The 13,188-nt window shown below is 41.4% G+C and overlaps 1 protein-coding gene across 5 annotated transcripts in view; it reads left to right on the top strand.

The window, feature by feature from the left end:
• LOC116463188 (monofunctional C1-tetrahydrofolate synthase, mitochondrial) overlaps positions 1–13,188 on the top strand; it is a 238,540-nt gene that overhangs the window by 85,539 nt on the left and 139,813 nt on the right. For all 5 annotated transcript variants that reach the window (XR_009211999.1, XR_009211998.1, XM_032146190.2 and 2 more), the window contains 2 exons: positions 5,464–5,540; positions 9,714–9,854. Coding sequence is in view for 3 of the 5 variants with exons in the window: in XM_032146190.2 (XP_032002081.1) it covers positions 5,464–5,540; positions 9,714–9,854 (218 nt within the window). In the remaining 2 variants the exon portion in view is untranslated. The remainder of the gene's footprint in view (positions 1–5,463; positions 5,541–9,713; positions 9,855–13,188) is intronic.

Raw genomic sequence — 13,188 nt, 5'->3', positions numbered from 1 at the left:
TTCCTCATCTTTAAAATGGAATCATAATTCCAGCTGCCTTGCTGGGAGGCTTCACTGAAACATGAGCATCCTTTCCAGACCCAAAAGCTGTGCTCACACGATCATCAGAAGTCACTGTGGTGATAGATGTATTGAGTAGAGTTTTTCGTTTGTTGTTATTTTGAGACAGAGTCTCACTTGCTCTGTCACCTAGGCTGAAGTGCAGTGGTGCGGTCTAGGCTCACTGCAACCTCTGCCTCACTGGCTCAGTCGATTCTCTTGCCTCACCCTTACGAGCAGCTGGGATTACAGGCACACACCACCACACATGGCTAATTTTTGTATTTTACTAGAGATGGGGTTTCACCATGTTGGCCAGGCTGGTCTGGAACTCCTGACCTCAAACGATCCACCCACCTCAGCCTCCCAAAGTGCTGGGATTACAGGTGTGAGCCACTGTGCCTGGCTTGGGTAGTTTTTTTGGGTGTCTTTGTCTCCCAAACTAAACTAAAATCTCCTTGGAAACTTTGTGGGTTTTTTTGTGTTTTTTTTTGTTTTGTTTTGTTTTTGAGACAGGGCCTCATTCTGTCACCCAGGTTGGAGTGCAGTGGTGCAATCTCCACTCACTACAAGCTCCGCCTCGTAGGCTCAAGCAATTCTCCTGCCTCCGCCTCCCGAGTAGCTGGAGGCTGTGCACCACAACACTCAGCTAATTTTCGTATTTTTAGTAGAGATGGCGTTTTGTCATGTTGCCCAGGCTGGTCTCAAACTCCTGAGCTCAGGTAATCTGCCTGCCTCAGCCTCCTAAAGTGCTGGGATTACAGACATGAACCACTGCACCCAGCCTAGAAACTTTCAAGGATACATTTTTCATTTCGAAATAAATAATAACATTATAGAGATTTTGGAAATGTCTCAAAAGAATTTTAAAAACCTTGCTATACTAATAAAACTACTATTCATAGTTTTTTGTGTACATCTAGTTTTTTGGTATAACTCTAGTTATAACTTAAGTGTATAGATTTTGTATGCTACGAGTTTCATTCATTTATATCATAAGCATTTTGTATTTTGTTAGCTCTTTGTTGTAATGGCCTTTTTAAATACTCTAGAATATTCCTTTGTAGATGAACCACAACTTACTTAAGCAAGGCTCAGTTCTTGAAAACACCAATAGCATTTTAAATAATGGACATGAATACTTTAAGCATTTTATTGAGAAGCCTACATATTTTCTCTGAAAATTTTTTTTATAACTAGGAAGATTTATTATTAAAATGTCATCATGTCCAAAATGTATTGTCATCTTTTTTTTTTTCAAAGCATTGGTGATTTTGTGTTACTCTTCAAAACTTTTTTGGAGGTTTATTGATGATAGGAAAATCATGAAGGTGGAAATTAGTGTATTTTAAACCAAGCATACGGATGTGCTAAAAGAGAAAGTTTTATGCCAATTGGTATTCTTTGGTATCTGCTTTGGGGCTCCAGCCTGAGCAGCCATCAGAAACAGGGCAATGGCTTAGACGTGGATCTTGGAAGAGAAAGGCTACATCATCTTTTATACCTGGGTCTGGTCTGCAATTGGTTTCTCTCTGGAGCCAGGAAGGACTGAAGTCTTTTGTGGTTGTGAATCACTTTTAATGGAAGTGACAACTTTACAAAATTATTCCAGAAAAAAATTTGAATTCCATTATTGTTCAGGGCACTGAAGTAAAGAAAACTTTATTGCTGTGGACAAGCTACCTGGGTCAGAGGAATTTGGAATGACATTTGATAAGTAGTTTGGCTCTTATGACCATGAATTAATATCAGAAATAGGACTCTTCATCAAAAGAATTTAGAACATTTGCTAGTAGGGTTTTTTGGCTTAAACCTAGAACTAATGTAACTGTTGTGATGACATTGGATCCTTATTTGATTTGAAAACTAGAGCAGGACAGTCAGGGTGCACGGTGGTGGGAGTGAGACCCTCTTCTCAGGCCATATGGATGTTGCACCATTTAATGACCACCCCTTCCTTTCAGCCTGTGTACAAAATCTGATGATTGTTTCATCTTTTGTTCTGAGACGGAGTCTCACTCTCTTGCCAGGCTGGAGTGCAGTGGTGCAATCTCGGCTCACTGCAACCTCCGACTCCCTGGATCAAGCGATTATCCTGCCTCAGCCTCCCAAGTAGCTGGGACTACAGGCATGCGCCACCACGCCCAGCTAATTTTTGTATTTTTAGTAGAGACGGGGTTTCATCATGTTTGCCAGGATGGTCTCGATTTACTGACCTTGTGATCCGCCTGCCTCGGCCTCCCAAAGTGGAGTCCAGCAGATTGTTTCATCTTATGCCTCATACCGAAAGTTTAAAGGCCTCATGTTCCTGGACCCAGAGTGGAAGAAGGAACCCACAGACCTTTCCAGAAATGCTTAACATAAACAAGAAAATGTAGACTTATAGCCATTTTGTTACAGAGCACAGTTTTGCACAGATGAGCTTCTGCCTATCCGAGCCCCGGGGCCTCACAGGCTTGCCGTCTCTCCATCTCCCTCGCTTGCCCAACTCCTGGCCATGGACCAACGGCCCACAAGCCTCCCTCAGCCTCAGGGAATCAACCATCAAGTGGCTGGTTCCTTGCCCCGACAACGCTCTAGGGAATCAGTACCGTGTCTTCCACTGGAGCCGAAACAGTGGACCTGCCCCTGATTGAACACCTTGTACTGCCAGGCTCTTAGCCAATATTGGCTGTTTCATCAGCCATTAGGCATACTGTGGATGTTCCTTAGGACATAGTCAGCACTTAGTATAGTCAGCACAGAGTACTAAAAGGGATGGTCCAGAGCAAAAAATAAGCAAACAGATCTCCCCCTGCTGCCTCCACCTCCACACCCACTGGCATTGTCCTAGCATGCCTTACATCAGAGGCTGGCACTGTCTTCACTATATCTCTGTACAGCTGGCTCGGGACTAGGCACAAGTAGCCCCTCAATACATACTCCAGGAGTGAATAAGTGTTTCTTATTCCGCCTTTAGTTCTATCATTCAGAAACCAGGAATTCCATTTTGGATCACTAACTTAGGGTTACTTTCTAGTATCTTTCTTGTGGGCTGGAATTTAACCTCCCACATTTCTTATGTATCACTGATACATCACTTACCGGGCATGTTAAAGGCAGAGGTGGGCTTTGGAGGCCACTGATTCTAGTTGATCTTGCCAGACATTTTTTTTTCTTGTTTTCTCTTTGCTAAATAAAACCAGCTGAATTTCTCTTGTTGATTTTAAAGAAATTTGATAAAAAGATTCCCTCAATCTGGTGCCAAGATCGTGTATACTACAGAGCAGGAAAGATGTTTTTAGTTGATTGACTTTGCACCCCATGTACATCTTGGGAAGAACAGTGGTAGCTGACGATACTATTGAAAAGCAGGCCTTTCATTTTGTATATGCTCTGCTTATAGCTGAAAAACTCATAAAGAAGGTTTCTGTGTGTTTATATGAGTGTCAGTTGGTGTTTGTGTGAGGGTGTGAGTGTGTCTGAGTGTGTATGAGAGAGAGGGAGCTTGTTATAAAGACTAACAACAGCCGAGTCAGGGAACAGCCACAAGCCAAGAGGGCAAGCTGGCCTGCTAGTGCTTTGCGTGTGAAAGAAAAGGTTAACTTTCTTCATCCTACGGATGCCTGTAGTACCAAATACGTAATTTCCATCACCACTTTCATCAGCGCTGTATCGTATACGTTGAGTAAAGTGGATCTAAATTGTCAATGTGGACAGCTTGTTATTTGAAGCTGCATAAATTAACAAAGTCAGTGTCCTGGCTTTGCTTTGTTGCATTGGTATTCACTAAACCAAACCTAATTTTCACAAAATGTAAATAACTACAATTCTTGTTTTATTTTGTTTCGAGACAGGGTCTTGGCCGGGTGCAGTGGCTCACGCCTGTAATCCCAGCACTTTGGGAGGCCAAGGCAGGTGGATCACATGAGGTCAGCAGTTCAAGACCAGCCTGGCCAACATGGCAAAACCCCATCTCTTCTAAAAATACAAAAAATTAGCCAGGCGTGGTGGCAGGCGCCTGTAATCCCAGCTACTTGGGAGGCTGAGACAGGAGAATCGCTTGATCCCAGGAGGCGAAGGTTGCAGTGAGCCGAGATCGTGCCACTGCACTTCAGCCTGGGTGACAAAAAAAAAAGAGAGACAAGGTCTCACTTCCGTCTCCCAAATGGGAGTGCAGAGACACAGTCATAGTCATTGCAGCCTCAACCCCCCAGACTCAAGCGATTCTCCCACCTCATTTTTGTATTCTTTGTAGAGACAAGGTCTCCCTGTGTTGCCCAGGCTGTTCTCAAATTCCTAGGTGATCCTCCCGCCTCGGCCTCCCAAAGTGCTGGGAGGTGTGTGCCATCACACCCAGGCAATAACTGAAATTCAAATAAGCCAGTGAAGAAAGTAAAGAGAACTGGTGCTTTCTCTAATCACCATTCACCCCCCACCCTGGCCCCCCACAATACTACTTTATTTACTTTTGCTTTTTAAAATTGTGATAAAATATACATAACGTAATACTTTTCCCCATTTGTAAGCACACAATTCATGGCATTAAGTACATTCACAATGGTTGCACTACCATCACTATCTATACCCAGAACCTTTTCATTATCCCCAACAAAAACTCCTTATCCATTAAATAATTACTCCCCTCTTCTGCCCCTGCCTATTCTAGGCGCCTGATATAAGTCGACTCATATAGTACTTGCCTTTCTGTATCTGGCTTATTTCACTATGCGCCGTGTTTTCAACATCCATTCGTGTATCAACATGACCTTCTTTTATAGCCGTATAATATTCCATTGCCTGTCTGTGCCACATTTTGTTTATCCATTCACCTGTTGGTCGCTTCCTCCTTTGACTATTTTGAATAGTGCTGCTATGAACATGGGTGTACAGATATGTGAGTGTCTCCTTTTGGTTCTTTCGGGTAATGCCAAGAAGGGAAGTTGCTGGTTGGGTTTTTTGTTGTTGTTTTTTTTTGAGAGGGAGTCTCACTCTGTCGCCCAGGCTGGAGTGCAGTGGTACAATCTCAGCTCACTGCAACCTCCGCCTCCCAGGTTCAAGTAATTCTCCGGCCTCAGCCTCCTGAGTAGCTGGGATTACAGGCACGTACCACCACGCCTGGCTAATTTTTATATTTTTAGTAGAGATGGGGTTTCACCATGTTGGCCAGGCTGGTCTCAAACTCCTGACCTCAAGTGATCTGCCCGCCTCAGCCTCCCAAAGTGCTGGGATTACAGGCGTGAGCCACCGTGCTTGGCCTCCAGTGGATATTTTTTTGTTTATTTGATTCTTTCTCTGTGTCTACCCCCTAGATGGTCAGCTTGGGGGAGCCTGACCTTTTCTCTTTTGCCCTCTGCAACTTCCCGAGCATCAGAACAATACCAGACACACACCAGGTGGCTGGTCCATATTTGTCGACTGAAGAACTAATCTGTTCTCTTTCAGTATTGGATACAAATGACCGATTTCTACGAAAAATAACCATCGGGCAGGGAAACACAGAGAAGGGCTATTCCCGGCAGGTAGGTGGTGCTTGCTTCCCGCTCTGTTCTTATGTTCATTTCTACTGGCCTGGGAGCTCACTCTTTGCCTTTCTGGTCTCATCCCCAACCTGTTGTGGCCAGTGGTTCTCTCACTGTTTCAGGCTCTCAGCAGGGCTGGGAGAGGATCAGAAGACATAGAGGCTCCAGTGTCTTTTTACCATCTTTTCTATGTATGTTTATTTCATTTTCTTTTTCTCATGTATGTTTCCAATTGTGTTTCTAGGAAGAGCCACTCAGGGTATTCTTTGAATATAAATTCTTACTTATTTTATTGGGAACCACCCAGGTAATACTACATCGGCATAACGGATAAATGAAAATCTCAGACACATTACTCAAATTTCATGTATCAAAGAACAAACACCTAGTTATTAGACTTAATAGCATGAGGATTTTTTAAAGGATAATGGCTTATTAATACAAAAATGGGTTATTAATAAAATACAGAGAATGCAGAAGAAAAATTATGTCTGACTGCATTGTAATAGATATTGGATGTGCGTCAATGGCACTTAGGGAATACAAATTAATTCCTATGATTTTCCATCCAGGCACAGTGGGGTTCTAAATTGTGTTGTGTTTTTTTTTCTTTTGAATTGATTATAAACTGTACATTTAAGAACAGTTTTAGATTTCTGTCCTTTAAGTTTTTATTAGTGAAAAAAGAGTCACCGTACTATAAGAACCAATCCTGACACCAAATAGACTTGTGACCTTTTGAAGTGTCTTGAATTAAAAAGTGAATGTAGGTATTGGATTAAGAAGAGACACTAAGTTCGTGGACCTCGTCTCCTCCCAGTCCTGTAACTTACACACACACACAAACAGATTTCAAATATCCATGCTAGCAAACTGGAATCATTGCCATGAAGTTTTAGATAGTTCTGAAAAATAGGAAGATGGAATTAGATTGATGAATAAAAGGACAGCCCAAAATATGGTGGACTTCCATCCTTAACAAGCATTCTTACCTTTCATGTTCTTAGCCTCTCCTGCTAAAGTGGGAGCTTTATAAAAGCAGAGGTTATTCCCCTTTTTATTTGCTGCTGTATTCCCTATGCTCAGAACAGAACTTTGTTACATATAGTCGTAAGTGTTCAGTAAATATTTGTTGAACAAATGAGTAGAATAAGTAAAAGACAATTTATGGATACAGAACTAAAATGCCAACATAAAAAGATATTCATGAATAATCATAAAACTGCGAATTGAAATAATGGAGTATGATTTACCTAGGAGCTTGTCAAGTGAAAATAGTAGGTACTAAATGCTAGTGAGGATGCAATGAAATGGGGGCATTTATGCAGCGTTAGGGGGAGTAGAAATCCTTTTTGGATGAGTTTGTTATTACTAAAATTTGAAATGACCCAACAATTACAACTTTGGAACTAAAAATATTTTAATGAAAAGAACAAGAAAATGTGTAACGTGCAGGAAATAATTCTATTAGGATATTTGTTGTGCCATTATTTGCAGTGGTGAAAATTGGAAACAATCCAAACGTCCAACAGTAGGGATGGCTGCATATATTTGGTCCGCCATTTTGTCCCGTGGGAGAGTTGAAATTAATAAATGTGTGTATAGGTGTCATGACATGAGTAGAGAGCTCTCATACACATTGGAAAGGTTGTAAAAACCATTTTAAAACTTCGAAGTAAAATACTGATAGTGTAAACCTGTTTAAGAAAAACCCAGCGTGTTTACTTACATTATAGGCACTTACAACTTATTTGTGTATATAAGTGCCTAGAATGAAAAGTAGAAAGATGTATACCAACTGTTGGCATTAGTTGCCTGTGTAACGAAAGCGAGTATTGAAAAGGCCCTTTCTCTGCATAGTTTTTTACTGTTTAGGTACTGGAAAGATGGAGGATTCACAGTGACCTTGATTTCAGTGCCTACTCTGTGCATTGTATTGACAGTTCCGTTACATATATTAGCACATTTCGTTTGTAAAGCTGATTTACAAATGAAGAAATTGGGATGTTATGTTAAAAAACTTGCCCAAGGTTATATCTTGTGTTGCTTTGTGCATAGATATTTTTAAGTAAAAAGGGGTTATAGTGTATTTAAGAGCTTTAACTGCTTTTTATTTATCATAAGACCGTAGTGAAGACATCTTTTTAGGTCAGTAAAGGTAGACCTGTATCTTCATTTTTAATGACCACATCGTATCTCATAGAGGTACCATAGTAGATTCAGCCATTTCCCTGTTAATGAACATGTAGAGTGTTTGCAGTTTCGGGCTATCACAAGTAAGCTGTAGTAAGTATACACATACATTTGTGTGTATACTTGATAATATCCTTAGGATTTTATTCCAGATGTGTGATTGCAGAGTCAAAGAGGATACAAATTTCCAATGTTGACACGTTTTGACATTAACTTCCAGGAAATTCATACCAATTCACATCCTTGCCAATATCCCATATTGGCCTTTGTTTAAATGTGTGCTGAATCCCTCATTTGCCCTATTGTGATTATTATGCATTGCATACCTGTATCAGAATACTTCATGCAATCCCTAAGTATATACACCTACTATATACCTACAAAATGAAAAGGTAAATACTAAATCAATAAATGTGTGATAATCTGATAAACAATAAAAATTTCATTTGCATCTTTATATGATTTTGAGATATTTGCAAAACAAAAATGAGCAGCCTTCCGCTGTGCCCATCATTTAGTCATTAAAGTGAGTAACAGTGATACTTTAATTGACCCAGTTGGTTTCATATTTTTTAAGCTCAAGATGCGAAATGTTGTAATTGTAACAATTGCAAATGAAGAGCTTGAATATGGATTATATATTATTCTTATTTACACAGCTAATATTTCAAGAATATGTCTAGTCTCATGATGTTTTGTACAGAAAATCTCAATATTTTTTAGTCATTTTCTCATATGCACTGTTTATAATAGAATGGTAGTATAGAGAACTCTAAATTTTATACAATGAAAAACCACTTATGTTTGGAATGAGTTATATTGAGAATGTAATAATTGAATATAGTTGTATTTGACTTTCAGGTAATATTTTTTCACTAAAACAGTGACTAATGCAATCTCAACCAGGAAGTTAGCCAGAAAGCTCCTTATTTCCTTCATTTCCTTACTTGTCAGTGACGGAAATGGATAATAAAATATCTCATAAGGTGATCCCACCAGGGCACAGCCGTTCTCTCTCTGCATAAGCTTGAACTTTTCTGGCTCACACTCCCCTTGGGAAGAAGAGAATTAAGCTGGGGCATAATGAAGTGGTTCTGTCCAGAGAGACATTCCTAGTGGCTGAATTAGGAGGAGGAGGAAGTACACATTCCTGTGTCCCTTTTATTCCATGTTGGACTTTGTACAACATGGAGCCAGAGCCAAGAGATGGGAATAGGAAGTCCTAGAACTTTTTGCAAAAAGTCTCTGCTCTCTAGCTTTCACTGCTGAAAGCTTCAAGATCTGATGTGGTCATACCCTCCCGGGCAGCTGAAAATTGAGTCTGTGCCACCAGTTGACTGGGGTGCCCTCCCTGCTGTGTTCAGACCCAGCTCTGGGAAAGTAGCCTCACATGCAGGAAGCCAGCATCTTTCACTGCCCCTTGTCTCTGTGCCAGACAGACAATGTAGCCTTCTTGACAGACCTATTACTAACAAGGGAGGTGGTCCATAGGCTAGTCATTAATTCAGTTGATGCATATTGCGTGCCTGCTGGGTTTCATGCTCCTTGCTGGGGATTCAGAAGTGAATCTGCCTAATATAGTCTCTGCTTTCATGGCACTTACGGTCCAGTGGTAGACTGATAATGACCACACTAGACTGATAATGACATTAGTAATCAATTAAGTCTGAGACATGCTACAACAGCAAACCATGTGGTAGTGCTGTGAGTGGGTGTAACAGGGGTCCTAACTCAGCCCACCCTTTGCTGAGCAGAGCATGGCAAAGAGCACATTCCCCCTGGGAGGCCACCCTAGGGAGCACCAGGCACAAACCCTGCATGGTCCAGACACGCAGAAAACTGATGGGATTGCATGCATGGCCTTTTGAGGGCAGACCCTCTGGGCCTGTGGTTGCTTCATGGCTGCAGTCCAGCTCCTTGTGGGAATGACCATCCCATTGGCACTGTCGCTGACCACTACCTGTGTTTGGGCTGGTTCAGGCGCAGTTTGACATCGCAGTGGCCAGCGAGATCATGGCAGTGCTGGCCCTGACGGACAGCCTTGCGGACATGAAGGCACGGCTGGGAAGGATGGTTGTGGCCAGTGACAAAAGTGGGCAGCCTGTGACAGCAGATGATTTGGTGAGTGTTTCCAACCCGGAAGCTTCAGGGAGTGGACGGTCCTCGTTCTTTGTTACCAGAAAAAGAAAAGTTTTCTTCCTTTTATCAGTGGGTGTAATGAGGATACAGAAAAAGTTTCCACACGCACATTTCTTCCCCCACAAGCATGTTTGCCTGACTGCTTCCTAATGTTCTCAGAGTCATATATGACGTGCTTATACCTGGCTGCAACAAAAACACGTGAAATTTATTTCAGGAGCTTTCCACCATCCTTGCCAATCCTGATCCCTGCTTCTGCCTGGGCTAGGGAGGAGTCATCCCCTTGCAGTCACTTGGTAACTTTTAAAAAATGTACCTTGTATGCCTGCCTGAAATTGAGGGCAAATCACCTTTCCAAGGAACAGAAGGAAGTGGCTCTGCTTCCTTGAACAGGAAGATAAAGTTAAAATTGGCACATTTCGGGCACCAGCCTGGCTTATTATTTAATTTGGGGCCTTTGATTTGGGTTTCATATTATAAAAGCAAATCTCTGCCTCAATCAGTCTTGCTTTTCTAATTCCCCTTTGAGTAGTTGTGTTGCTTTCTTGATTTTCTAGTTCCCCTTTGAGTAGCTGTAGTGCTTTCTGTAAAGCTTTCATGGAACAGCATTGCCTTTTTTAGTGCTTTTTCTAATTGGCACGCTAATCTTCTCTTCTTCTTCATCTTAGTAGTATAATAACAACCTTTCTTGTTAACTTTTTTTTTTTTTTGAGACAGAGTCTGGCTATGTTGCCCAGGCTGGAGTGCAGTGGCACGATCTCAGCTCACTGCAGCCCCTGCCTCCTGGGTTCAAGCGATTCTCCTGCCTCCACCTCCCGAGTAGCTGAGATTAGCGGCATGCACCACCATGCCCAGTTAATTTTTGTATTTTTAGTAGAGATGGGGTTTCACTAGGTTGGCCAAGTTGGTCTTGAACTCCTGACCTCAGGTGATCCACCCACCTTGGCCTCCCAAAATGCTGGGATTATAGGCGTGAGCCACTGCGCCTGGCCTTTTCCGGTTAATTTAAACTCCACATATTCCATAGGTGTTTTGTTTGCCTGCATTTTTGTATATAAGTGCATGGATGTGGACACAGGCCTCTAAGATAGCCATTACTCCAAATTTAAGCTTACTTTCCCATATACTGAATCTCCTACAATAATGGAACTTAAAATGCACACTGGCGATTGATAAGCAGTTGTGAACAGAGAAAGGCAAAGTCACATTTTATTAATTTCAAGGGCTTAGGGTGTAATTTGAATTCTTTTTCAAAGTGTCCTGATTGTTTTTCAGCTGCTTTTGAAGAAATAAATCTAACTCATCTCAGAGGTCTTGTCAAGTAAATTCAATAGATCAATGTATGTCAGCAGCCTATGGAATATTTAGTATAAAAATTAAAGAGAAAACCCTCAGGTTGCTATAAAAGTGCTGCCTAATTAAAATTACCAAAATCTCATTATTTGTATCTAAACTAACATACTACAGTTTCTGTCTAAATACATTGCTCTCTATTTTATTAATTTGTATGGCAATAAATATGTGTCAGGAACAGTTTTGAAACTTAATCCTCGAATACTACTTCCTTAAATTTATTTATTTATTCATTTATTTATTTATTTATTTTTATTTATTTTGTTTTTGAGATGGAGTTTCGTTCTTGTTGCCCAGGCTGGAGTACAATGCCGCGATCTTGGCTCACTGCAACCTCCACCTCCCAGGTTCAAGTGGTTCTCCTGCCTCAGCCTCCCAAGTAGCTGGGATTATAGGTGCCCACCACCACACCCAGCTAATTTTTGTATTTTTAGTAGAGATGGGGTTTCACCATTTTGGCCAGGCTGGTCTCGAACTCCTCAGGTGATCTGCCCACCTCGGCCTCCCAAAGTGCTGGGATTACAGGCGTGAGCCACCATACCCAGCCCTTAAACGTATTTTTTGTGTGAGTGTATGATAAAAATCTTGGATCTGGAACAAACCCAAAGATTACTCTTTTTAGTTACCTTTTTAAATAAACTCTTTATCTTTTTAATCAACTCTTTTTAGTTATCTTTTATGTTTCTTGTTAGCAAAAAGTACCTAATTTATGCACATTGTGCTTCATCCAGTGGGAGCTATTGAGAGTTGGCCACCCATAGAAAATTGAGGGAGGATTTTAGAAACTGCTGAAGGTTTCTGCCACATGCATGATTCTGATACACCCTGGAAGAATCCGTCCGAGCCTTCCCCACATGGACACAGAGTGTGGAATGCTAGCAGTGCACAGAGGGTGCCCTACACATGACAGCACAGGCGCTGAGATGTGTCCCAGAAAAATGAGCAGGTAGAAACCTACCTGAGACATCCAACAGAAACATCCCTCTTAACTTCCTTCCTCCTTTAGTCTTCTGAATCAGTTTATTTGGTTGGGAAGTGTAAGCAAGGATAGTGTGCAGAGAAGTAGGAAAACTACTCCTCTTCTTCCCCCTGCTCTGTGTTAGCACAACAGGGCAATTCTCGCTGAGCTTTCCTGTCCTGCAGATTTCTTTCCTGTCCTGCAGATTTTTTTTTTTTTTTTTTTTTTTTTTTTTTTAAGATGGAGTCTTGCTCTATTGCTCAGGCTGGAGTGCAATGGTGCAATCTAAGCTCACTGCAACCTCCAACTCCCAGGTTCAAGTGATTCTCCTGCCTCAGCCTCCCGAGTTGCTGGGATGACAGGCGCCTGCCACCACGCCTGGCTAATTTTTGTATTTTTAGTAGAGATTGGGTTTTGCTATGTTGGCCAGGCTGGTCTCGAGCTCCTGACCCCAGGTGATCCACCCTCCTTGGCCTCCCAACATGTTGGGATTACTGGTGTGTGCCTCCACGCCCAGCCTGTCCTGCAGTTTTCATAGTGAACCATCTTCATGTATGTATAATGAGTGGGTTGCATTCATATCATGTGTGTTTTATACAGTGAGGTAGATTTCAGTTACATAGGAATATAGTTAATAACAGTGTATTCCTGAAAATTGCTAAGAGAGTGGATATCAAGTGTTCTCACCACCAAAATGATAACCATGAGGTAATGCATATGTTAATTAGCTAGGTTTAATCATTCCACAGCATATATATATACTTCAGAACATCATGTTATACACAATAAATCCATACAGTTTTATCTGTCAATTTGAAGTTAAGGAAGAAAATAGATTGGATTTTCTTACACCTTTTAAATGATTAAATATTGTAAAAATAGAAACCAATCACATGAGAGAAACATTTACTACTGTTGGTGACAAAAGTACAGGGAGAATGTAATGCACTTTGGAGTGATGAAGATTCTCTGGATTCTACCACTGCATCTGTTAGCGCCATGGCA

Source organism: Hylobates moloch, unplaced genomic scaffold (genome assembly GCF_009828535.3).
Source record: "Hylobates moloch isolate HMO894 unplaced genomic scaffold, HMol_V3 SCAFFOLD_28, whole genome shotgun sequence".
In the NCBI taxonomy this organism is placed as follows: Eukaryota; Metazoa; Chordata; class Mammalia; order Primates; family Hylobatidae; genus Hylobates; species Hylobates moloch.
This window is presented reverse-complemented; position numbering and strand designations above follow the sequence as displayed.